Here is a 22,586-nt window from a genome sequence, read left to right on the forward strand (position 1 = left end):
GCTGTCCCGTCCCCTCCCCACTGGGGACACTTGGTTGTCACGTGGGGGGACCTAGGGGAAACACCACTGGCATCTGGTGGGTGGAGGCCCAGAATGCTGCTCAACCCTCCACAGTGCACGTGACGGTCCCTGACCCAGAGTGACCGGCACAGAGCAGAGGGCGGGAAACTCTGGCTGCAGGAGACCTTTACCCTGGAAGAGCTCGGTCTCAGCAGCTTCAGTTTGTTCAATGACTGTGGGTTCAGGTTCAGATTTGAGAGTATGTTCTAGGGCCATGCTCTGGCACTGGTGTGTGACAATGAGAACAACTTAGAGGCAAAAACCGAGTGCTCCGAAAAACAATATTTGTGGAGGATGTCTAGCTGACAAATGTCTTTGACAGACCTTCAGAACTGAGGTAGCAATGACTGCACAATGAAGACGGGAGGTTCTGGTTTTGTTTTAAATTCCTTATTCCGGTTATTTCAAGTGCATGTTTAAGCTCTGGGCAGTTGGCCTGGAAAGACCCCGACCGGCAGCCCCCGTGTGTTCCATGCACCATGCCCGGCTGGACAGCCTCACTTACCTCTGCTCCCTCGCCCTCCAGGGAGGCACAGAGGGCAAAGACAACAGAGCGGTCACGTTCACTTCCACACCCTGAGCAGTCAGTGCAGCAGCCAGGGCTCTGGACAAGGCCTGTGGCTTCCACCTGTAACTCCCTAACTTGACCAAATGTGGTGAGAGTGCCCCCTGCAGGACCCGGCGCCCGGGTGCTCCCCGAGCCCTCTCTCCTGGCCCTGGGCGCTGCACTGAGAGCCTAGGGGCCAGCTCCTCTGTTGTGCCTCCCTGGTCTTGGGTTCGAAGGCCCTTGCTCTACTTACTTCTTGCTTTCATAGAAAGCAAAGATGTCCTCAAAAGCGTTAATATCGAACTCCTCAGAGCCGTCAACTGAGAAATCTAGCATTGAGACACTGAAAGGGAGAATCTGTATAAACTAAATGTGCTCCAGGGGCGGGACCCACAGCCCGGGGGGCCAGGCCCTGGGGAGATTGACGCCGCTTCAGCGACTGCAAGTTGGGGGCCACCTTTCAGTCTTTGCAGGAAGAAAAACCAAAATAACCCATAAGCAAGTAGGGGGAATACGTGGTTTTTCCCTTATCCCCTTTTAGATGGAAATGCTAATTTAAAAACACCACCTTTTTAAAAGCAGGGAAAAGACACTCTGTGCTTTCAGACAAACGACATCCAGTCACTTATCCAGGTGTAAGTTCTACCTCACACTTTTATGTATCTCTTAAAGTCATTGCAAAGGGCACAAAAACAAAATAACTTTTTGATATCCAAAAATGTGGTGACTTACTCCTTGGGGATTTGTGTCGAGAAAAAAGCCAGGGACTCTCGGTTGCCCCAGGGCCTTGGCACGTGCTGCCCCCACGGCCTGTCTCATCTGGCTCGGATAGTGCTCCCCTCTGGCTCTTTCACCACCTTAGTCATCTGTCTGGAGTGGCCTTTTTCACCCCACCTTCCTGGGAGCACGGACCTGATCACTTTTATACTTAGTACAAGCTGGGTCAGTCATTGTTAAGTGGCCGCAAAACACCCCACGTATCTCACGTGCAATAAGGAGGTGTCAGCATTTCTGACTGAACGAAGTATCCCAGCAGACCTGGCCAGGCTGAGAGAGGAAGTGCTTCTAAACCAAGCCTGTTGTTTGGGGGGGGACCAGTGGTCCCTTGGCCCCACCCACCAACTGCCCCAACGTGACCACGAAAAGGATGCGGCATAAACTGAGCCACCCAAACCTTCCTAAAGCAGATGACATAGCAAACCAGGCCTGGTTGCAGAAAAGTGGCAGCCAGGTGCTGTCTGCTTCTGGGTCGTTTTGGTTCAAGCGGATGCTGGGTGTAGACGCCCTTAGCCTGGGTTCAGGGGTGGGGTTTCTGGCACTGTTTTCAACAACGCTGCTGCCTCCCAGTTTCAGCTGGGACAAATCAAGGTCATGCTCACCGGTACAGCTTTTCCGAGGGGGTGGTGACTGCTCTCTGTAGCTCTCCCGGGTGACTTCGGATGCCAGGGCTGCCCAGTGCTGCTGGGGACACAGTAAGATAGACTTGGGGTCTGATGGTCTCCTGGAGCATGAAGGCCTTTGTTTTTTTCTCGAGGCTGCAGTCCTGACTTGAACCCACCTTAAACAACCTGATACTCCAATATGGGCAGAAGTAGGGAACCGTGAAGTGTCTGATCCCCAAACAGCAACCATTTATTCCTGTTCCTCATAAAGGCCTTAACCTTTCAGTCCTCCTTCCCGTCAATGAACGCCCTGGGTGAAACGGAGCCCCTCGGCCCTAAGGGAGCCACTTAACAATTCTGGGCCCCAGGTTGTCACAGAAAAACAGGGATACACCTCCCTGCTTTGTGAGGGTGATGATGTTAAATTACACGCCTGTCCTGGCTGGGGAGCTCAGTTGGTTAGAGCATTGTCCTGGTAAGCCAAGGTGTGGGGTTCAATCCCTGGTCAAGGCACAGACAAGATCAACCAATGAGTGCATAAATAATTGGAACAAAAGTTGATGTTTCTCTCTCTCTCTCTCAAATCAAGAAAAATTTAAAAGGTTAAACACGTGGTAGAGTTTCTAACAGATGACGAACAGTCCTGGAACTGGGAGAGGCTGTGGCTGCACACCACTGTCAAGGTGCTAACTGCCACTGGAAGGTGCACTTGAAAGTGGGCTCCTGAAGGTGCCTGGGCCTCCCCCACATACCTGCGGCCTGCTCGGCCCTCTCCGCCCGCAGGCGTCCAGCCTCCCGGAGCACGGCCATGGCCCGGATGGCGGCCCGGAGCATGGCCCAGCGGAACACTGCCACCGGGTCCATGCCGATGAGCTCCCGCACATAGGAGCTGTCACTGCCCCGCAGAAGAGCCACGATGTCTGGCCGCATGTAGTCCATGTTCTTCTCCCGGAAGTCCTGGTGGGGGAAGAGGCAGTCACTCACTGGTGCTAGAATGGGAAGGGCTGGTGACAGGCTGGGACCCAGTATCACAACAGACATGGTTTCTGCCTGTGGAGCTGCAGATATGGGGTCAGGTCCGAGCACCCTGGTACTGTGCCCAGCATGACAGATCTAAAGTGGGTGGACTAAGAAGCACCAGAGGGGGCTCCAGATGACCCACGTGATCCTTTTCCCACCTTGTGGGCCTGACTCGTACCTTAATCTGGTATTTCACCTTCCCGGCGAAGTGCTGAATGATGAACGCTGGCTCCATGATGGGAGTGCCAAGGAAGTACCTGTTGTCCTCATGCTGCTGTTTGAACTTGGCCAGCAGGGTCTGGCTTGTGGCATGGGGAAAGCTGGAAAGAAGATTTGAAACTTAGTTGTGAGAACACCAGGGATCATTCACTCTGCATGGAGGTTACAGGTCTTTTGCCACCGAGTCAGGCAGGCATGTGGACAGTGCTCGGGCTGCGCTGGGCGTCGAGGCTGAGGCCCAGACACCTGCAACCTGGTATGAAGGGGCCAAGAGCAAAAGGACGCACTCAGGGCTGTGGAGTGAGCTCAGAGAGATAAGAGTGGACCCACCACAGGCAGCTTCCAGGAGAGATCCCAGGACAGGGTGACTCTGGCTTTGGATTCACCTGTGTCTGAATGCAGTGTCTTGGAAGGGGTCTTGCCTGGGCTCCGTTAGAGGGAGAAGAGTGGGGGCAGAATAAGGCACTCGTGGTGCCTATTTCTGCCTTCCGGGAAGGCTATGCTGCGGCTGGCTTTGGCACGTCCTGCCTATGCTCATCCAGCCTTGCCGCAAACACAGCAGCACAACATGCCTCTGAATCCCAACACTGGGGTTTGATGGGGGGCAGGGGGTGGGTGTCAAAGGGGAAGATCTTATAGCCACTAAGCGCATCATTTCCAAGGCTGCAGAAAGGGTGTGGAAAGTGAGAGACCTATTCGTGTGGTTGTCTGGATAAACAATGTACTATTTTAGAAAATCCAAGTCAATGTAAAAAATAATCCCTAATGAATTCAAATGACCAGATTTTCAACAAAGACAGATCTGACCCTGCTGCACCTGGGCCTGCCTCCCATACCTCCCCCACACGGAGGTCTGGAAGTTTCCTAGGAGTGATGGTTTAGCTAGCCCTTCCTAACACCCTGACCTTTCTCGTCTGCAGGTTTTCTCTTTGGATTCTGGTTGAATCCCTGCCCTGGATGGAGAGTTGGTGTGAGGCAGGAGGTGAGCCTGATTGTTCCAGACCCACAGGGGCCTCAGCAGCACTCAAGGGCCCTATAGAGGGGGGTTAATAAAAAGACACGTCCTGATACCTGGAAGCTGCGAATATGACCTGATTCGGAAATAGGGCCTTGGTAGATGTAGAGTTAAAATGAGGTCATGAAGGTGGGCACTAATCCAGCACGACTGGGCTCTTTGTAAGACAAGGAGATGTGACACTGATAGACAGAAGGGATGGCGACAGGACCACAGAGGCAGAAATGGGGCAAAGTGGCCAAAAGCCAAGGATATCTGGGGCTGCTAGAAGCTGAAAGAGGCAAGAAGGATTAGCCCCTAGAGCCTTCGGAGGGAGTGTGGCCCTGCCAACACCCCGATACTGACTTTAGACTTCTGGCCTCTAGAACTGTGAGGAAATACATTTCTGTTGTTTTCAGCTGCCCTGCTGTGGCCATTACGGCAGCTGCAGTAAGTAAATTTTAGTGACTGCAGCTGGGTGACCAGGAGAGAGACACCTTATAAATATCCCTTCTGGCCTTCACCGCATCCTGGGGACAAGGGGTGCCAGGCTCCGCAGAGTGGGTTTCTGGGCCCTGATGCCACACACTGCCCTTTGCAAAGATGCATCAACCCCATTCCCAGCTTCTAGGCTCAGGGCCCATGGTCCTTTCCCAAGAACTCCCAGGTGGGCGTTCTTGGGATGTGTGGATTTGGGGTAAGGCTCTGGGGGCTGCAGAACTGGACTGCGTGCCTGGGTTTGTGGATGCACTGGGACATGGACACTTACTTGCTCTCTTCATCCAGCAGATAGAAGAGGCCAGTGGGCTTCTTGCTGATCAGATGGATGCAACCGACGTTGTCTGTGTAGTCAATGTTGTGCCACGAGATCCCTTCGCTCTGGTATTCTTCCTGCAGGGTTTGGGCGGGGCATCCAGTGAGCTCGCTATTTCACAGCTTTATAACGTTTGCACAGTGTGCATTATGTGCATGCACAGTGGGCAGAAGCAGGCTTCCAGCTGTGAGTGTACTGTGCCGCCAATTCAACAAGGCTACCATTAACGGTCATAACCTGCATGTGCTTTTCCACACCAAGAACTGGAAACCTGCTTTGCCCACCCCTGTGTTTATGCATGCATGCATCTACACATAGATGTGTAAGTAACAGAATACATATTATACCAATAGAAGTGCATTGAGCACTATCTAAGGCTATTACATAAGTTAATAATTAGCAGAATGAAACAATGCACATTCTCAAACGTTTCTCACAGGGAGGTGCTTAACCTCACAGTCAAAGCCTCCCAGGAGTCAGCAAACTCTCTGTAGGGAGCTAGACTGCAAATGTGCTGAATTCTACTAGTTAGCTTGTATCTGTCACAATTACTCAATTTTGTTGCTGTGGCTTGAAAGCAGCTAGGGATGATATGTAAATAAGTGGCTGTGTCCATGTGCCAATAAAGCTTTATTTATAAAAACAGGCAGTGGGGCTGGATTTGACCCTGGGCCTCTGCTCAGGAGCTGCAATATCTGTACAGTCATGTAATGTAAGTGACTTAAGAAACTTCAGATCTACCTGTTATATTTTAAAATGTAAAAACAAGTGAAGGTAACTTTAATAATGTACTTAATTTAACTCTGTATATCAAAAGCTTTGCAAATCACTGTGTATGTTGCTCTTCCCACACAACTTAATTTCGACCAACAAACAGCCAGAAAGCATAATAGTAAAATCAGCTAAATAAATATTGGGTTGGCCAAAAGGTTTGTTCCTTTTTTTCCATACAATGGCTCTAGTAGTGCTTAGCTGTCTTTAACTTCATTTGAAATAATTTTATTAGATTGTATTGTGACAGCTGTCATAGCAGCATGCATCTAAAAAAATTAACAAAATTGGTGAATTTTTGTGTAGCCATTTTAATATTGAAGATGGAAGAAAATATGCAACATTTTTGGCATATTATGCTTTATTATTTCAAGAAAGGTAAAACACAACTGAAATGCATAAAAAGATTTGTGCAGTGTACGGAGAAGGTGCTGTGACTGATCAAATGTGTCAAAAGTGGTTTGTGAAGTTTTGTGCCAGAGATTTCTCGCTGGGCAACATCCTGTGGTCAGGTAGACTGCCTGAAGTTGACAGAGATCAAATTGAGACATTAACTGATAATTGTAAATGTTACACCTTGCAGGAGATAGCTGACATACTCAAAATATCCAAATCACACCCTGGCTGGTGTGGCTCAGTGGATTGAGTGCCGGCCTGAGAACCAAAGGGTTGCTAGTTCGATTCCCAGTCAGGGCACATGCCTGGGTTGTGGGCCAGGTCCCCAGTATGGGGTGTGTGAGAGGCAACCACACACTGATGTTTCTTTCCCTTTCTTTCTCTCACCCTTCCTCTTCCTCTAAAAATAAGTAAAATCTTTAAAAAAATCCAAATCAAGAATTGAAAATTATTTGCACCGGCTTGGTTATTTTAATCACTTTGATGTCCGGGTTCTGCAGTAAGTCAAGTGAAAAAAAAAAAAACAACACAAAAAAACCCTTGGCCCTTTTTCACATGTGATTTTTCACTGAAACGTAATAAAAATGTTCTGTTTTTAAAACCAACCGTGATGGGTGATTAAAAAGCGGATGCTTTACAATAATGTGGAATGGAAGTGATCGTGGGCAAGCGAAATGAAGCACCACCGACCACAGCAAAGGCTGGTCTCCATCCGAAGAAGGCGCTGCATGCGTGAGGGTCGGAAGGCAGTTGCTATTCCGAGCCCTTGCTGCAAAACCAAACGATTCACTCCAAGTACTGCTTCCAATTAGACCAACTGAAAGCAGCCCTTGAAGAAAAGAGTCTGGAATTAGTCAACTGAAAACGTATCATCTTTCACCAGGAAAACGCAAGACCACGTGTTTCTTGGATGACCTAGTAAAAACTGTTCGAGCTGGGCTGGGAAGCTCTGATTTATCTGCTGTGTTCACCAGACACTGAACCTTCGAGTTTCCATTTATTCTGATCTTTACAAAATTCTCTTAAAGGGAAAAAATTCAATTCTCTGGAAGACTGCAAAAGGCACCTGCCTGGAACAGTTCTTTGCTCAGAAAGATAAAAAGTTTTGGGAAGATGATATTATGAAGTTGCCTGCAAGGTGGCAGAAGGTAGTGGAACAAAATGGTGAACATGTTCAATAAAATTATTGGTAAAAGTAAAAAGTGTGTCTTTTATTTTCATTTAAAATGGAATAAACTTTGGGGGGTAGGCTGGGATGGGGGTAAAAGGCAGAAAACTATACTTGAACAACAATTAAAATAAAATTAAATTAAAAAAAGTGGAACAAACTTTTGGGCCAACCCAATATATAACCCCATCATTTTTTCCCGCTGTCAAAATCATCAACGTGAAGGGTATTATGTGGGTAAAATGGGTGAATATTTACTATTGAAAAGACACATACTACAGGTTATCAATATCACTGACCACAGCAAATCCATACAAGGCAACCTCATTTCTCTCTCACTAAAGCACATTTGAGCAGAGAGAAAGTGCAAAATTGACCTGTGGCTGAGAAATTCCCCGACAGTTTGCCTCATCTGGGGCTGGGTGGAACTTTCCCCGGACTTTCCTTTGTGCAGAGAAAAATTCTGGGGCAGGTGTGATGACCAACCAGGCCCCTAGGGAGATCCCGGCTGTGGCTCATCCTGTCTTCCCCTGGGCTGGATGGGTGACAGTGGCACTTCCTTACCTGCTCTAGTTTGAAAATGTGCTGGTTGAAGTAATACTGGAGCTGCTCATTGGCATAGTTGATGCAGAACTGTTCAAAACTGTTCCTCTCGAAGTCCTCAAACCCAAAGATGTCAAGGACCCCGATGGACAAGCACTGGGGGGAGAGAGAACAGTTGTCACTGCTGGGTCCTCCGTGCTCTGTTGTGTCGCGTGCTTGGGACCCGTAATATTTGAATAAGGAGCCATGTTTCCATTTTGCATTGGGACCCGAGAACTGCACCCTGTCTTGGTTTCTGGGCTAGGAACTGGCCTCTCGCCTGACAATGGCTACAGCTACCTCGGCTCCTGGCACCACAGGCCATCCACCTGTGCAGCAGTGAGGGCACAGTCTCCCCCAGCCCAGCTTGGCGGGGTGCTGGGGTCGGGGTGGGGACTCACCGAGACAGACTCTTCCATGTCTTTCTTATTGAGGAGGGCATGGTTAATGCGCAGCACGATCCAGTCGAACAGGGCACTGTACAGAGACTTGGCCATGGAGTCGCGGGCAGTGATGGCCTGTGGGCACAGAGGGGACATCGTGCCTCAGCAAGGTGGGGCCCACATGTACTACCCTAAGGTCTGCACAGGCAATGACTCACCTAGTCAACTCCTCCAACAGACCCCTTCCCACTCTGCACGCCACCCTGTCAGCTCAAATACCTGGGCACACTGAAGTATAAACTCAAAAGCCTTGACTCAGCAGCATGGGGTTCGGCTAAGTCTTTCTCAAGGGCTGACTCACTCCTTTGTGCTACCAGGGCCTGATGAGGGTAGAATGCAGGCTCAGAGAGGGCACTAGGCTTGCACCATAGGAAAACTAGCCAGGAGGCCCTGCTGGGTTCAAAGCCAGGCCCCTTGCTGTTCTGGGAGCATCATGGGGCCAACATCGTAAAGGCAGTAATGGCTTTGACAATTTTTCCAAGGCCTTATGGAGTTCTAACTTATATACAAATACTTCCTTCTTTTGGTGTGTTCAGACCTAAATGGTGACAGACACAGGTGGCTGCAATCAAGATCCAGAACACACCCCTCTAGTTCTACCTTTTCTGGGAAGCCATGGAAATGGGAACCTTGAGAGACTCAGCCTTACATCTTCCACCTGGTGGCGGCCCTGCCGCTGGGGTCTCAGGGATCTTGCACACTACAGGGTACCTTTGCCCCTGGGGGCTCAGACTGTGGTGCTAGTCTGAGGGCCCAAGCAGCTTCCACCACCAGCTAGAAATTGCCCCCACCCACCGTGCCTAGGTACTTTCCCGTTGCTGTCCAAGCTGCCTGCAGCAGTCACACTGCTCTAGAAATGTAAAAAACCCCCAAAAACACACCCTACACATCCAGGCTGGGGCAAGGCCAGAGAGAGGCACCTTATCAATATTTAGGGACCCACATAATGATTGTAAAGATCATGCTGTAGCTCTGGGCTTGATAAAAGCTTTTGTGCAAAGGGCCAAAGGACCAATATTCTTGGCTATTCAGGCCACATGGGTCTCTGTTGCAACCCCTTAGCTCTGTGCTGCAGCAGGACAGCAGCATGTAAACAAATGGGCATGGCTGCATGCCAATAAAACTTTATTTACAAAAGCAGGTAGCAGGCTGGATTTGGCTGCAGGTCTCACCGCTTCTGCTGGTAAGAAACAGGACACCCAGGAAGCAGCTGGAAACACAGAGAGGGACACGTGTGGCCCAAGTTCTGACACTCAGGCTGCAGTTTGCTGTTTGGGCTGGTTTGTGCTGAGCCTAAGCTCACATGAGAACCAGAGCGCTCTAAGGGCTCTGTCACTCTGACAGGAAAAACATCAACCATGCCGGCTGTTCCCAAAGGACTTCCCTCCACTTAGGTTTTGGGGCCCAGTGCCTTTTGAAAGCCCAGAGCAGCACTTACCTCGCTGAGACTGTAGGGCAGGATGAGCTTGTCATTGGCGGTCACCGTTTTTCTTTTGGTCAGAACCTCCACCAAGATCTCTCGCTTCACCTGTATCAAAGTCAAGAAGGGAGATAAAGAGGGGGTGAGGCTGAAGACTTGCCCACTGGGTTCTTATGTCATTGAGATAAAGTCTGAAGCTTGAAGAAGGCTGGAGAGGGACCCCCCCCCCCCCTTGGCTGTGCCAGGAAGCAGGTCCAATCCACAGTGTGCACTATGTATACTCAGTGTGGTTCAGAATGATCACACCCATGGCTGACAGCTCCGGGTGCATGGCGGCACACCCTGGGTGTCACTGTGGGCCTCAGGCTCACATGCTGCCTGGTGACCTGCATTTATAGCTGTTCCAGCCTGTGGCCAGGGCTATCAGGGGCTTGGCCCTCCCTGACTGCCAAGCTCCCTACACAAGCCAGCAACAGTCAAGAGCAGGAACAGGGGAAGCGGCCCTGAGCCCCCAGCAGGTGTATTTACTCATCCCTGTGACCAGAGCAGAAGCTGGGGGGAGGGTCCTCCTTCAGGCAGAGCCGCAGATGGAGCCATGCTCAGAAACAGAGAGACTGAGGGCTGGGCTTCTCAGCCTCGGTACCACCGACACTCAAGGCTGTATCATTCCTTGCTGTGGGCATTATATGATGCTGGAAGCATCCGTGGCCTCCACCCATTAGATGCCAGTAGCCCCCCCATCACCAGTTGTGACAACCAAAACGCCTCCAGACACTGACCCTGGGGTTGAAAACCAGTGGACAAGGGGATGGCAGAACTGGTGAGAAAACGACCTCGCTGATCAAACTATGGTTTTAAAATAGCCTCCCATGAGCCCCAGCTAGTGTGGCTCAGTGGATTGAGCACTGGCCTGTGAACCAAAGGGTTACTAGTTCAATTCCCAGCCAGGGCACGTGCCTGGGTTGTTGGCCAGGTCCCCAGTAGAGGGCATGTAAGAGGCAACCAGATATTGATATTTCTCTCCCTCTCTTTCTCCCTCCCTTCTCCTCTCTAAAAATAAGTAAAATCTTTTGTAAATAAATAAATAGCCTCCCATGAGCTAAGCATGAGGAGCTGAGGTGTCCCTGACCAGCAGGGATTCCCTTTAGAAATGAGGAAGGGAGTTGGCAGAGACCGTAGCAAGGAAGTGGGCAGAGGCCCTCGTTTATAGCAGCACAGCCCATGCAGGACGCTCTGGGTCCTCCAAGGCCACAGGCCTGAGGTGGCCCCACATACCCCACGGTGGCCGAGGACAGGGAGCAGTACCTTCAGAAGCTGTGACAGCGTGTCCAGCACCTCGGGGGGCCCGACCTCCAGGCCTTCATCTCGGCCTGTGGCTCTCTTCTTGTATGTGACATTGCCCAGGTACAGGATGGCTGAGAGGATAGAAAAAATCCTGGGAGAGAAAAGGAGCTTCGGTTAGGGCGCTTTCCCCAACTGCAAGACGAGAGAAACCTCCCAGCAACTGGGCAGGATTTGAAACAACATCCGAGTCTAGTCAGGACACACGGAGTCTCAAAAACGTTAAGTCTCTCTGCTGGGGACTCTCCCTGTACAATTTGACTTGGTAGACGGGTATCTCAATTTCTTTTCCTTTTTTTATAATGGGAAATAAAAATATTTTAATGGAAGCATAACATGCACATGCAAAAAACTACACAGTTCCCAAGTATAGAGATGAATTGTTACAAAATGCACAGATCGCCGTTAAATTAGCACTCAGACCAAGGCATGTGACATTTTACACCCTGGAACCACCCAGCCTCACAAAGGAATGGCTGTCCTAACGTCTAGCATCGACCATGAACTTGGTGTTCATGAAATCACTGTATGTCCTGCATCTGGCCTGACATTGAAAACACTGCCGTGTGAGGGTGCAGTGGCCGGCACAGCACACTCTTGGTCTGTTCACTTAATTCTGCTGACCAGCGTAGCTCAGCCATGGCACCTGGGGGCCAGGTTCCTGTTTGCTGCGGGGGGAGGGAGGTGCCCTGGGCACTGTGTGATGTTGAGCAGCATCCCACACACATGCAGTGTGATGACCAAAAATATCTCCAGAGAAGGCCTCCCTGGGGATAGAATCGGTGTCTCCAGTGACAACTGCTACTGTGTGCAGAGTAGTTCAGGAGGTGGCAAACTCGGGCCCATTTTTGTATGGTCCCTGAGCTAAGTTTATGGTTCAGTTTTTAAAGGGTCATTAAAAAGCAAAGTGAAATGCAGAGCAGAACATGTAACAGGAACCTATGGCTCACGAAGCTGAAAATATTCACTACCTGACCCTCTCTGGAAAGTCTGCTGACCGCTGCACAAACAGACTGACATTTGGTTATTTATTTAATCTCCTGTTGATGGGCATTTGGGAGGGAGGGTTCTAGACTTTGGGGCTGTTATAGAGGAGGCTACTGTGTGTATAAGTGCGCACGTGCATGTTTTGGGGTGAGCGAACGTAAGTGCTTCGTTGTATACACACAGCAGTAGTAGAAAACAGCCAAGCGCTTTTCCAGAGTGGCTGGCCTGATGAGCACCCCTGGCAGTGTGCTCTTGTTGGTATACTGGCAGGTGTGGAAAGCACCCTGTGTGGTTTACGAAAATTAAAAACTTTTTTAATGGTGCAAACATGCACATCACATAAAATCTACCATCTTAACCATTGTTAAGTGTGCACAGCCCCGGTGGTTTGCACTGGTATCTCCCAGTGACTCACGATGAGAGCCCCTTCATGTGCTCGTCGTCATCGGGCCACCCTCCTTACTGCAGCTCCTGTTGGGGTGTCAGCTGATCTCAGATAGTGACCAGTGAGATCAGGGGGTGCCCACGTGGGAGATGGCGGGATGGCTGGCCAGCCACTTACTGCTTCTTGGTGGCGGGGAGGAAGCCCACCATCTCCATGGCCTGCTTGAGTCTTTCAAAGTCGTGCTTTAGGTCTTCTCCATCCTCGATCTTCAAGTTATGCTAAAAAACAAAGTCAGTGAAACCCTTGGGTATTTCTGGGTCAGAGAAGGTGGCGTGTGGGAATGATTTTGGCTGGAGCAGATGGGGCAGGGCTCAGGACACGGGGAATGAATGGGCTCCTTTATGCTGCCTCCTCTGGGCCTCCTGGAGCCAGTTGGGGGCTGGAGAGGGCCAAGGCACAGGGCCTCTGACCTCCGGGCGGAGCATAAACAACCCGTGGGGAACAGAGGTGGCATTTGTGGCTAAAGCCTGGTGTTTACCTGGTTGAGGTAGAAATAATCTTCAGGCTGTTTGAGCTGAAATTCTTGTTGTTCTTCCTTGCTGACGCCAAGTAACAAATAATAAAACACATGGTAGTTTCTGCAGATCAAAATTAGGGGAAAAAAGTCATTTTTGGAGGCCAAGCAACAGTTACTTTTCAACCTACTATTAATATTGCTTCAGAGACCACACCAGGGAGGAAAGAGCACTAAATTGCGACTATGTCCCAATTTAAGACAATTAGTCAGTTCTTAGTATATCTTTAAAACATTCCCAAAACATGAGCTTCTCCAGTGAGATCTTTGGAGGAGCAGGTACGGGGGTGGGTGTGTATCTCACCCCCTGGTCAATCAGAGATGCCTCTAACCCAACCACGTGGGCAAAAGCCCTGGGGAGGCACCAAAATAAACACAAAAAGGTGACTTAGCTCGTATGAGCACGAAGCCTGGGGCCACACGGCAGGCCTGCTCCCTGGGCAGTTGTGCCATGGCCTCCGGGCAGAGCCCCCTGATCTCCAGGTGCCCAAGGAAGGAGGAAGGAGGAGGGAGGAAGGAGGAGGGAAGAGGGAGGAAGGAGGAGGGAAGAGGGAGGAAGGAGGAGGGAGGAAGGAGGAGGGAGGAAGGAGGAAGGAGGAAGGAGGAAGGCACCGACAGCTGCTCAGGGAGGAGACCCCTCCTACCTTTCATCCTTCTCCTGAGAGACCAGGCGCGACTTTTCAAGCAGGTATTTTTCAACAACAGCTCTGTCATTAAAGGAAGAGAAAGAGTAAAACATCACATTTTAGTATTGTTTTTCCTACAGAACTAGAGTTATTTGTCACTATGGTTAATGGGCCAGCTGCCTATTAATGTCCTTAAACATAGAACATATACTGGCATATAGATATAATCACCCTAATGTCAAAAATACCACTTTAAATGTCGTAAATACAATCAACCTAAATGTCGTAAAGACGATTACCCTAAACGTTGCCTCACCCTAGGACTACCATCTATAAAAATAAGGAACCTGCACTGGCCACTTCTGCTCCCCAGGCCAGAAGCACGGAAGCCTGGGGGCATCACGCGGCGGCTCCCCCACCAGGAGGCGGGCACGCGGGGGGGGGGGGAGGGAACAGCACCCACGCGATCCTGAGTGTTACAGGAAGGTCTCCCCTGTGCCCACCATCTCCCCAGCAATTAAATGTTTGTCTAATTGAAAATATGATAGCAAATTTGTTTTTGTATAATTTTTACAGCTTTATTGAATAATATGTGATGAGTCTTGACTGGCTCTTTTGTAATCCATACCATTTTTAAGAACAGCTTTATTAGGGGTAACTGATGCACAATAAACTTAAAGTGCGTGGCCTGATGAGCTGTGACACACACACGCCCCCACAAACTGCCCCCCAAATCGAGATGGTGAATACGTCCCCCTCACCTGGCAAAGCTTCCTTGGCGCCTGCGTCATTCCTCTCCAACCTCAACCCTCGGGCAGGCGCCGCTCACCCCCACTTTAGACTGGCTTGGGTTCTCCAGAATTTAAAGAGAAAACCCTTCAGTATGCATACTGAGTCCGACCGTCACTCAGCCCAGTGACTCCGAGTGTGAGACAGTGTTCACGCACCAGACCCGCATTCCTTTTCACGGCTGAACAATATTCTATCTGTGTGGACACATGGTGTTTTGTGTAGCCGTTCATCAGGTGACAGACGTCTGCTGGACATGGCTCCACGAGGCCACCTGGGGCCTGGGCCCCTCTGCAGCCACCCTGTCCACACTGAGAGTGGTGACGGCAAATGTCCCAGGTGCCATTTCATAGGATGTAACACCCCGAAATCTCCCATCCCTCTGGGTGGGCACAGTGGCTCCTGCTGATGGATGAGGTACAAAAATTGGAGAGGCCACACACTGCTGGGGGCCACAAAGGAGGCAGGTGGCCCAGCAGGTGGCTGAGCCTGGCATGGGCCCTGCTCCCTCTACACCCCCTGAGGCCAGAGGGACCCGTCTCTCATGGGATCCACTATAACCAAGTGTGGGAGTGGGGTGGGTATGTGGGGCAACTCCATCTGAGCCCATCAAGTTTTACAATGGAGGCAGCTGGTGCCCGAGGGGTGGCAGGGCCGGGCTCCCAGGCCAGGACTTGCTGGACACAGCCTGCCTGACTCTCCAGGATGGCGGTCTTCTGTCTGCAGCCTCGTACAGGAAGCACGCACACGCTACACACACGTGGGTTTCCAGGGCCTTGGCCTCATTCTCCCTTCTTTCAAACCCAAGTTTCTTCTATTCCTGCCCTGGCTGGGAACTGTTTCAGTTTGCAGTAGTCTGTTTTCCCAGGGAGGGAGGCTGCATCTGGGTCTGGAATCAGACTCCTGGCGCATGTTCCACCTGTGGCCGACTCCCTGGGCTGTGTCAGCAGGGAGGGGCGATGGCAAGTCCCCACCAGTGTGGATCTGTGATTTCACTGATAGCAGCCTCTTCCCTCTTCTGAACATCTTGGAGGCTCGGGCCCCTGTGGGGGCTATTAGGGGGCCAGAGATGCTCCAGCACTGAGTCCTTGAACCTGCAGGAAGACTAGGCCTTGAAAATTGGGGAACTAGGGGAAGGCACAGACTGCCCCTGACCCTTGGCCTCAGTAGGAAATAGCATCAAGAAGTGTCACCTGCCCAAAAGCAGAACAGGGCCGGGGCCCAATCCTTGAGAGCTGGCTGCAGCCGCTCCTGGACGGGAAGTGCACCTCCTGCCTCAGTGTGTGGGCAGGCCATGGTTGTGGGCGAACAGATTTCCTTTCCTGAATTCAGGGCCACAGATATGATTCTCAAAAGCTGGTCTATGAGATCCAGCTACTCAGTGACACTGGCCCTGAGCGTGATGGGTGCCTGTAGGGGGTGGGGCAGGCTGGACCATTTGACTGATGGCCAATCTTTCCTTGCTGGTGTGACCCCTGAAGGTGTGTGTATGCACTTGCAGTCTATGACTGGACTCTCACTGGGAAAATGTCTTTGCAGGTGTAATTAAGAGAAGGATGCAGAGATAAGATTAACCAGGACTATCTACAAAGGTACTAAATCCAATGACAAGTGCCCTAAAAGATAAAATAGGAGACTCACAGGGACACAGAGGGGAGGGCTGTGTGAAGGTGGAAGCAGAGACTGGAGTGATGCAGGCGCAAGCCAAGGATGCCCGGGGCCCCCAGAAGCTGGAAGAGGCAGGAAGGAGCCTCCCCTGGAGCCTTCAGGGCGAGCTGGACCCTGCCAACGCCTTGACTTCAGACTTCTGGCCTCTAGAGCTGTGAGGTGAGCAATTCCTGTTGGTCTCCGGCCAGAGTGGCTCAGTTTGTTGGACAAAAGGTCACTAGTTATGTTCTCAGCTGGGGCACAGGCCTGGGTTGCAGGCCTGGTCCCAAGTTGGGGTGTGTGTGAGAGGCGACGAACCGATGTTTCTCTCCCTTTCTTTCTCCCTATCTTCCTCTCTCTCTAAAATAAATAAATAAAAAAATCTTAAGAAAAATCCTGTTGGTTTAAGCCACCGGGTTTGTGGTGCTTTGTTACACCAAACAGAGACTGGAGATGAGAAGAGCCAGGGGTGGGGGGGAGGAGGAGGGGAGCAGTGCCTGCTGGGAGCAAAAAAGGTGCTGGTGTGTATGTAGCCTGAGGTCTGCAGGGCCAGCCCAGTGCCCAGGAACAGTTAAGGCAGCCTCTCAGCATTTCTGTTTCCCACCAAGGAGCCCCTGGAATGCAGGCTTGGTATGTTTCTGGGTTGTCTGCCTAGTCAGATACTCTGGGCATATCCTGCTAGACCTGTGGGGGAAAAAACATTTTAAATAAGGAGTGAGGGTCTTTGTGGAGGAAAAGGCGAGGCCTGTGGGACAAGTGGGCAGCTCCAGGGGTCTCTGATTAATCGGGGCACATACCCTCTGGGGATGTGGGGATGCCCCTGACGATGCCAAGCGGGAGCCCAGCAGGGCTACAGGAGGGACCTCTGGCCGGCCTGGGAGGGGGGCTGAGGACCTGGGGAGAGTCACCAGCTCCTGAGCACCCCGAGGATGGAGGAGCCGGAGAAGCCCAAGTACTGAGAGCCTCTCACCCACACTTTCCTGAGCTCGGGCAGCAGGAAACAGGAAAGACGAACAGGAGAGCTGGATAGTTTGGCGTCACCCCCCAGTCCCCGATACACTGGAGGACCTTTCTCCTCCAATGCTGGGACGTTCTCTCGGCCTCCAGGGGCCAGTCGCTCAGGTCACCCCACCTCTACCATGCAGGGACTCTCATCCTGCCATCCCCAGCACCCCCTACTGGAAGCCTTTATAGACCCCACTGCCGCCACAGCCCCTCACACCGGACTGCGTGTGAGGGTGGGGGTGGGGTCCAGGCAATGGACTGCGCTGAAATGCCTCTGTTTTCTTTTACTTTGAAATAATTTTATTGGCTCATAAGACCTTTGCATATAAAAACAACCCAAAACATTACACAGTATTAAATCACAATGAACTTTTTTTTAACCAGCAAAACTACACAGAACACACATGTTGTTAAAGAAAAAAAAATCCTATAGAACTGAAATCAGAAATGATGCTATGGCTTAAAAACTGTAACCAAATAGTAATTCCCTATAATATTAGTTCACTGCACGAATCTGCCAGACAGTTTCATAAGCACAGCTGCCCGAGCACAAATAAACATAATTTCAGTGTTGCATTTAGTTGAAGTACCCGTGTCTCCACTTAAGGGACTCACATTTCTGGCACAAAATGTTGGTCTGTTTTAACTTCCACCAGGCAACTAGCTTCATAGTCCAGTTTACTCGCCCACCAATCTGTCCGTCCATCCATCCGTCTATCCATCCATTCAATTCCTGACCCATCCAACCACCCATCCATCCATTCTTCCGTCCAACTACCCATCTGCCTACCCCCACCCATCCACCCACCCTTCAGTACTTCCCTGGACAACTGCCTCAGGGAAGTTTGCTACCCAGGCTCCCATATCCTTCTGCCTAAAGAGACACATGTTTGGCAAGTGCCACAGTCCACATCGACTCTGCCTGGGGCATCCCAGACCGACTGAATTAGAAACCTCACTAATACCAGGGAACAGGCTGGTCTGTCTTTCCTGTTCCTAGCGAACCCATCACGCTAGCATCTCCAGCTCATTGTTCTTACTCCACTGGTGCCCAAACCCACCCACAATGCCCTGGGGAATGCAGGGTCAGTTACCACGGTGCCACCCTTGCCCACCTACACTTCCCACCTTGACCCACTGCTCAGACCTTCACGTCAAAGACTTAAAATCCCGCTGGCTTCCTTGTGCCACTCACAAACGTCGCTCTTGGGCTGGTCCCCCCCTGCAGGGCTGCCCAGGACCCCAGACGGAGGCTGGAGTGCACAGTGCAGGTGGCCGCCCACTCACCCTCTCACGATGCCGCTCTCCAAGTAGTTGACCTGGATGAACTTTCCGAATCGGCTAGAATTGTTGTTGTGGGCCGTTTTGGCGTTTCCAAAGGCCTGCGAGGAAAAGAAAAACAGGTTTTCAGATGGTGAGGATGAAATTTCCCCAGGCTTCCGCCTGGAGCCTCAGTGTTCCCTCCGGGCACCGCGGACCTTCGCGTGCCGGAAGCCACTCGGCGGCCCTGGCTGGCGCCCTCCAACGTGCTCACTCTATCTCTGTGTTTGGGTTGCAGGAAGGGCTCAAATTTTAAGTGTCGGACATTAAAAATGCCAATCATCGGATTCTTTCCTAGTCATAATTGTTCGTACAGCCTACTTGGCCCCGGGGCCGAATCCGGTCTGCTGCTGCGTGTTTTTGTACTGCCTGCAGCCAAGAGTGGTTTTCACATTTGTAAATGGCTAAAAAAACAAAACAAAACAAAAAAAACCAAAAAACAAAGAAGAGTAATATTTCCTGACATGTGAAAATTCTATTCACGTTTCAGGGTCCGTCTGAGGGTTTCCTGGCACCCAGTCAGGCGTGTTCATTAACAGATTGTCCACGGCTGCTTTTGAGCTGTGAAGGCAGAGTGGCTGAGATAGAGACCATCTGGTCTGCAAAGCCAAAAATATTTATTATCTGGCTCCTTCCAGAAGGAGTTGGCCAGGCCCTGGGAGGAAAGGAACCCTGGGTTCCAGGAGGGCACCAGGCTGGACGCGAGGGAGCAGATGTTGGGACAGGTTCCACCCTGGAGGGATCTTGCGATTTTGTGGGATGACAAACAGTTCACAGCAAATTATTATTTTTTAATTGGGGGTAAAACTGATATAACATAAAACCATTTTAAAGTGAAAGATTCAGTGGCATTTAATACACACAGGATGTTATACAACCATCACCTATACCTAGTTCCAGAACATTTCCACCACTCCAAAACGAGACCCTGTCCCCACTAGCAGTCACTCCCCATTCCGCTTGCCCAGTCCCTGGCAACCACCAATCTGCTTTCTGTCCCTGTGGACTTGCCTGGTTGGTACGTTTCACGTAAGTGGGGACATACACTTTGTGGCCCTTGTGCCTGGCTGCTGTCACTCAGCAGTTTCCGGGGTCGCCTGTGCTGTGGTGTGAATCAGACCTGCGTTCCCATATGAAGAGGGAAGTCTGCACAGTGCATGGAGCTGCCATCTGCTGGGTCCCCCCCGGGGCTGCCACCAGATTACAGCGAGGACACCCTCTGCCTCCTGTCCAGGTTCCCAGATCGCTCAGGTTCTCCTGTGGCACCCACAGTGCCTGAGGGCTGAACAGACACGGAGAAGGTATGATGGAGCCTTGGGGGAACTCGGGGCAGGGAAGGTGCCTGGGAGTGGGGTTCCCTGTTTCAGGGAGGAGCTGGCAGAGGTGGGGGCAGCGAGGCTGGGGAAGGGGTGACATGGAGGGTAATGTCCCGGAGTCAAAGGGGGGAGGGGAAGCTTGATGGTAGTGAGAAGGGTGTCGTGCTGATAATATTCCCATTTGAGGCGGCTGAGCTGTGTGAAGAGGCTGCCTGAGGGCAAGGCCACTGCCAAGGCCTGCTGGTGGGGCAGGGGGGTCAAGGGCAGGGGTGGGGATTGGCAGTGGGCTCATAGGAAAGTCGGGAATGGGGAGACTTGCTGACGTGGAGAAGACACTGGGTTTTCTTGGGGGCCTCATTATGCAGGGGGTGCTTGTAGGCGGGGCTTGTAGCCCCTGTTCAGAGCTCCTGCTGGGGCAGCCTGAAGGTAGAAGCCCCATAAAAAGCATCTGTGGGAAGGCCCAGGGCATTTCCTTAAAGGATGGCTCCATCAGCCAAGCATGGTGTGGGGGCCCACGTGCAGGTCACACTCCTGGCTGGTGGGGTCACGGGACGAGTGACTCCCTGCCCCACTACTCCAGGGGCTCCACACCCACGGAACAGACATCCCTAGAAAACCTGAGCCAACTGCCAAGTTGTCAAGCGGGAAAGTGACAATGAAAGGGATGCCCCCAGAGAGAAGACCTAGCCCCATACTACGAGGCAGGGTTGCTCAGGGCGGGGGTGTCACCTAGGTGCTTCAGGGAGCCCCACGTGGCCTTGTGGAAGCGCAACCAAGCCCGAGAACACGCTTTATGGAGTCAGCCAGCAGCTGCACAACCCAACCCTCCTCTGCTTCACATACACTTCTTCAGGACCCATATCCTGCTGGGTTTCGAAGAAGTCTTTGGTGGTGGGATTGATTAAATACTGGGGCTTGTCACTAGGCCCTGAAACATGTGACTGAGCTGCTGGTCCAGCAGCTGTCCCCCAGCTGCCCACTGGGGGCTGGGCCTGGGCCTGGCCTTCTCCCGGAGTCTCTGGAACCCACTGTGGGGCTCCTGGCCTCAACACTGCTGACACTCATGTCCAGACTGTCCTCTGGGATGGGGCCACCGTGGGCACTTCAGGATGTGGAGCAGCATCCCTGACCTCTACCTGCCAGGTATCAGTGCGTGTGGGAGGACCAAAAATGTCCCCAGAGGTGGCGGAATCGTCCAGTCTGAGCAGCACCAGTATGTGCGGCTGTAGGTAACAAGGGGTTTGTGGGGCCAGGTGGTCTGAGCCTCAGTGGACTCTTCCTCTCCCTATGTGGGCCCCCACATAAGCTGTAGGTGCTCAGGGCTGCTCTGGGGAGCTGTCTTTCTAGGTCTGATCTCTAGTTTCCCCTAAGTTCAGTTCGAGAACTCTGTTGTTTGGGGCAAAGCCTGTGGGTCCCTGAGGCACCACTCCTGGAAAGGCAGAAGGTGGATCTGTCCCGTTCCATTCCACTTTTACCAGGGCCTGCAGGGTGGGTGGTGTTGGAGCTGAGAGCACGCCTGCTCTGTGCTGCGGTGAACCCCTGCGAGGGAGCCTGCGAAGTCCTGCCTGTCCTAACTACGAGCAGATGGTGAAGCGATGCCCGGCCTTGCGTGGGCTCCTCCCCGGAGCAGCGGGCCTCCCTCTGTGCCAGGGTCCCTGCAGCACCCAGGTCCAGGGCCTGCCAGAGGCAATCCCGAAGTGCACGTTTGCATTCTGAAGAGCCACAGTGGTCCTTTCTGAACTTCAGACAAGTCATCGTGGTGACTTCTGAGGAAATGGCCAGGACTGGCGTCCTGGGGACAAGAGAGAATATCTTGGGGATGTGGGGCCCACTTGCTCTCTGGTTCTGCGATTACCAGTGTGGGGCCCGGTGACCTCACGCGTCTGGTATGCGGTCTCAGCACACTGCGACTTTTCAAAGCTGATCTAAAAATATCCGGTTGGTGCTATTATACCTCTGAGGAGGAAACACTGGCCTGGCGCTAACTTTGAGGGGAGTTATTGTGTAGCTGCTCCCGGGGCTGGCCAGGGACACTAGCATGGCCTCCACGTACAAGGGTGCCTGGTGTGCCCGGTGGATCACGCGAGGCGGGGGGTGGACAGCAGGGAGGAAGTGGGAACCGAGTGCCAGCAATGATATGCTGTGATCTGGCCTTGGTTCTGGGGAGGCCACATGTGTATGCCATCTGCCCACCAGGCCAGAGAACCCACGGCCCTGGCAAAAAGTCTCTGTTTTCTCGGAAATTTGTTTTCCCCTTTTATAATATAAAATACACATTTCCAATATAAGCGCACACTCTGGAAGAACCACACTAAAAGTTTGGTTAACAAAAGAAAAAAAAAACGTAACAAGATGACCCTGTAATCCAACCCTGCCCCTGGTCACTGTTTCTAGGTACAACTAACGAAGACACTGCACCCACCTTCCCCTGCCAGGGGCAGCCAGGCCCGGGCCCAGGGGGTGCTGTGTGCCCACTGGGTGGCTCCCGTCCTGTCAGGGATGCTGAGACCGAGGCGAGGGATGTCTGGCCATTTGCCCTTGTCTTAGAGGTTCTTCTCTTGAGCCAAAAGTTTTTAATTGGAGATATCCAGGGTTGAGGCTCCTACTTAGCCAGAAATTTCTAGAAGGTGCATGTTCTATGTTAACAGGATGGTTCTTCTCTCGCCTGGTGTGCAGAGCAGATATTTTAGGGAGAAGGGTGACGATAACATGTTATGATGAGGGTGGCACGTACCGGCCCCACGCGGGGCCTGCCGTGGGCTTCCCACTCTTCCTTCTGC

At 51.8% G+C, this 22,586-nt stretch overlaps 1 protein-coding gene across 12 annotated transcripts in view; it reads right to left on the reverse strand.

The window, feature by feature from the left end:
- The window catches only part of MYO9B (myosin IXB), an 82,006-nt gene that overhangs the window by 24,646 nt on the left and 34,774 nt on the right, over positions 1 to 22,586 (reverse strand). For 6 of the 12 annotated variants that reach the window (XM_037141955.2, XM_037141952.2, XM_037141950.2 and 3 more), the window contains exons 3-15: positions 18,458 to 18,552; positions 13,748 to 13,810; positions 13,068 to 13,167; positions 12,707 to 12,807; positions 11,122 to 11,251; positions 9,835 to 9,924; positions 8,355 to 8,471; positions 7,936 to 8,070; positions 4,992 to 5,113; positions 3,188 to 3,329; positions 2,742 to 2,946; positions 1,987 to 2,068; positions 861 to 950 (exon numbers count right to left, since the gene is read on the reverse strand). In XM_037141955.2, the coding sequence (XP_036997850.2) occupies positions 861 to 950; positions 1,987 to 2,068; positions 2,742 to 2,946; positions 3,188 to 3,329; positions 4,992 to 5,113; positions 7,936 to 8,070; positions 8,355 to 8,471; positions 9,835 to 9,924; positions 11,122 to 11,251; positions 12,707 to 12,807; positions 13,068 to 13,167; positions 13,748 to 13,810; positions 18,458 to 18,552 (1,472 nt within the window). The remainder of the gene's footprint in view (positions 1 to 860; positions 951 to 1,986; positions 2,069 to 2,741; positions 2,947 to 3,187; positions 3,330 to 4,991; positions 5,114 to 7,935; positions 8,071 to 8,354; positions 8,472 to 9,834; positions 9,925 to 11,121; positions 11,252 to 12,706; positions 12,808 to 13,067; positions 13,168 to 13,747; positions 13,811 to 18,457; positions 18,553 to 22,586) is intronic. The other 6 variants (XM_053668068.1, XM_037141949.2, XM_037141954.2 and 3 more) reach the window with 3 other exon arrangements.

The sequence above is a fragment of the Artibeus jamaicensis genome, unplaced genomic scaffold, assembly GCF_021234435.1.
Source record: "Artibeus jamaicensis isolate MK-2021 breed Jamaican fruit bat unplaced genomic scaffold, CSHL_Jam_final contig_477, whole genome shotgun sequence".
Lineage (NCBI taxonomy): Eukaryota > Metazoa > Chordata > Mammalia > Chiroptera > Phyllostomidae > Artibeus > Artibeus jamaicensis.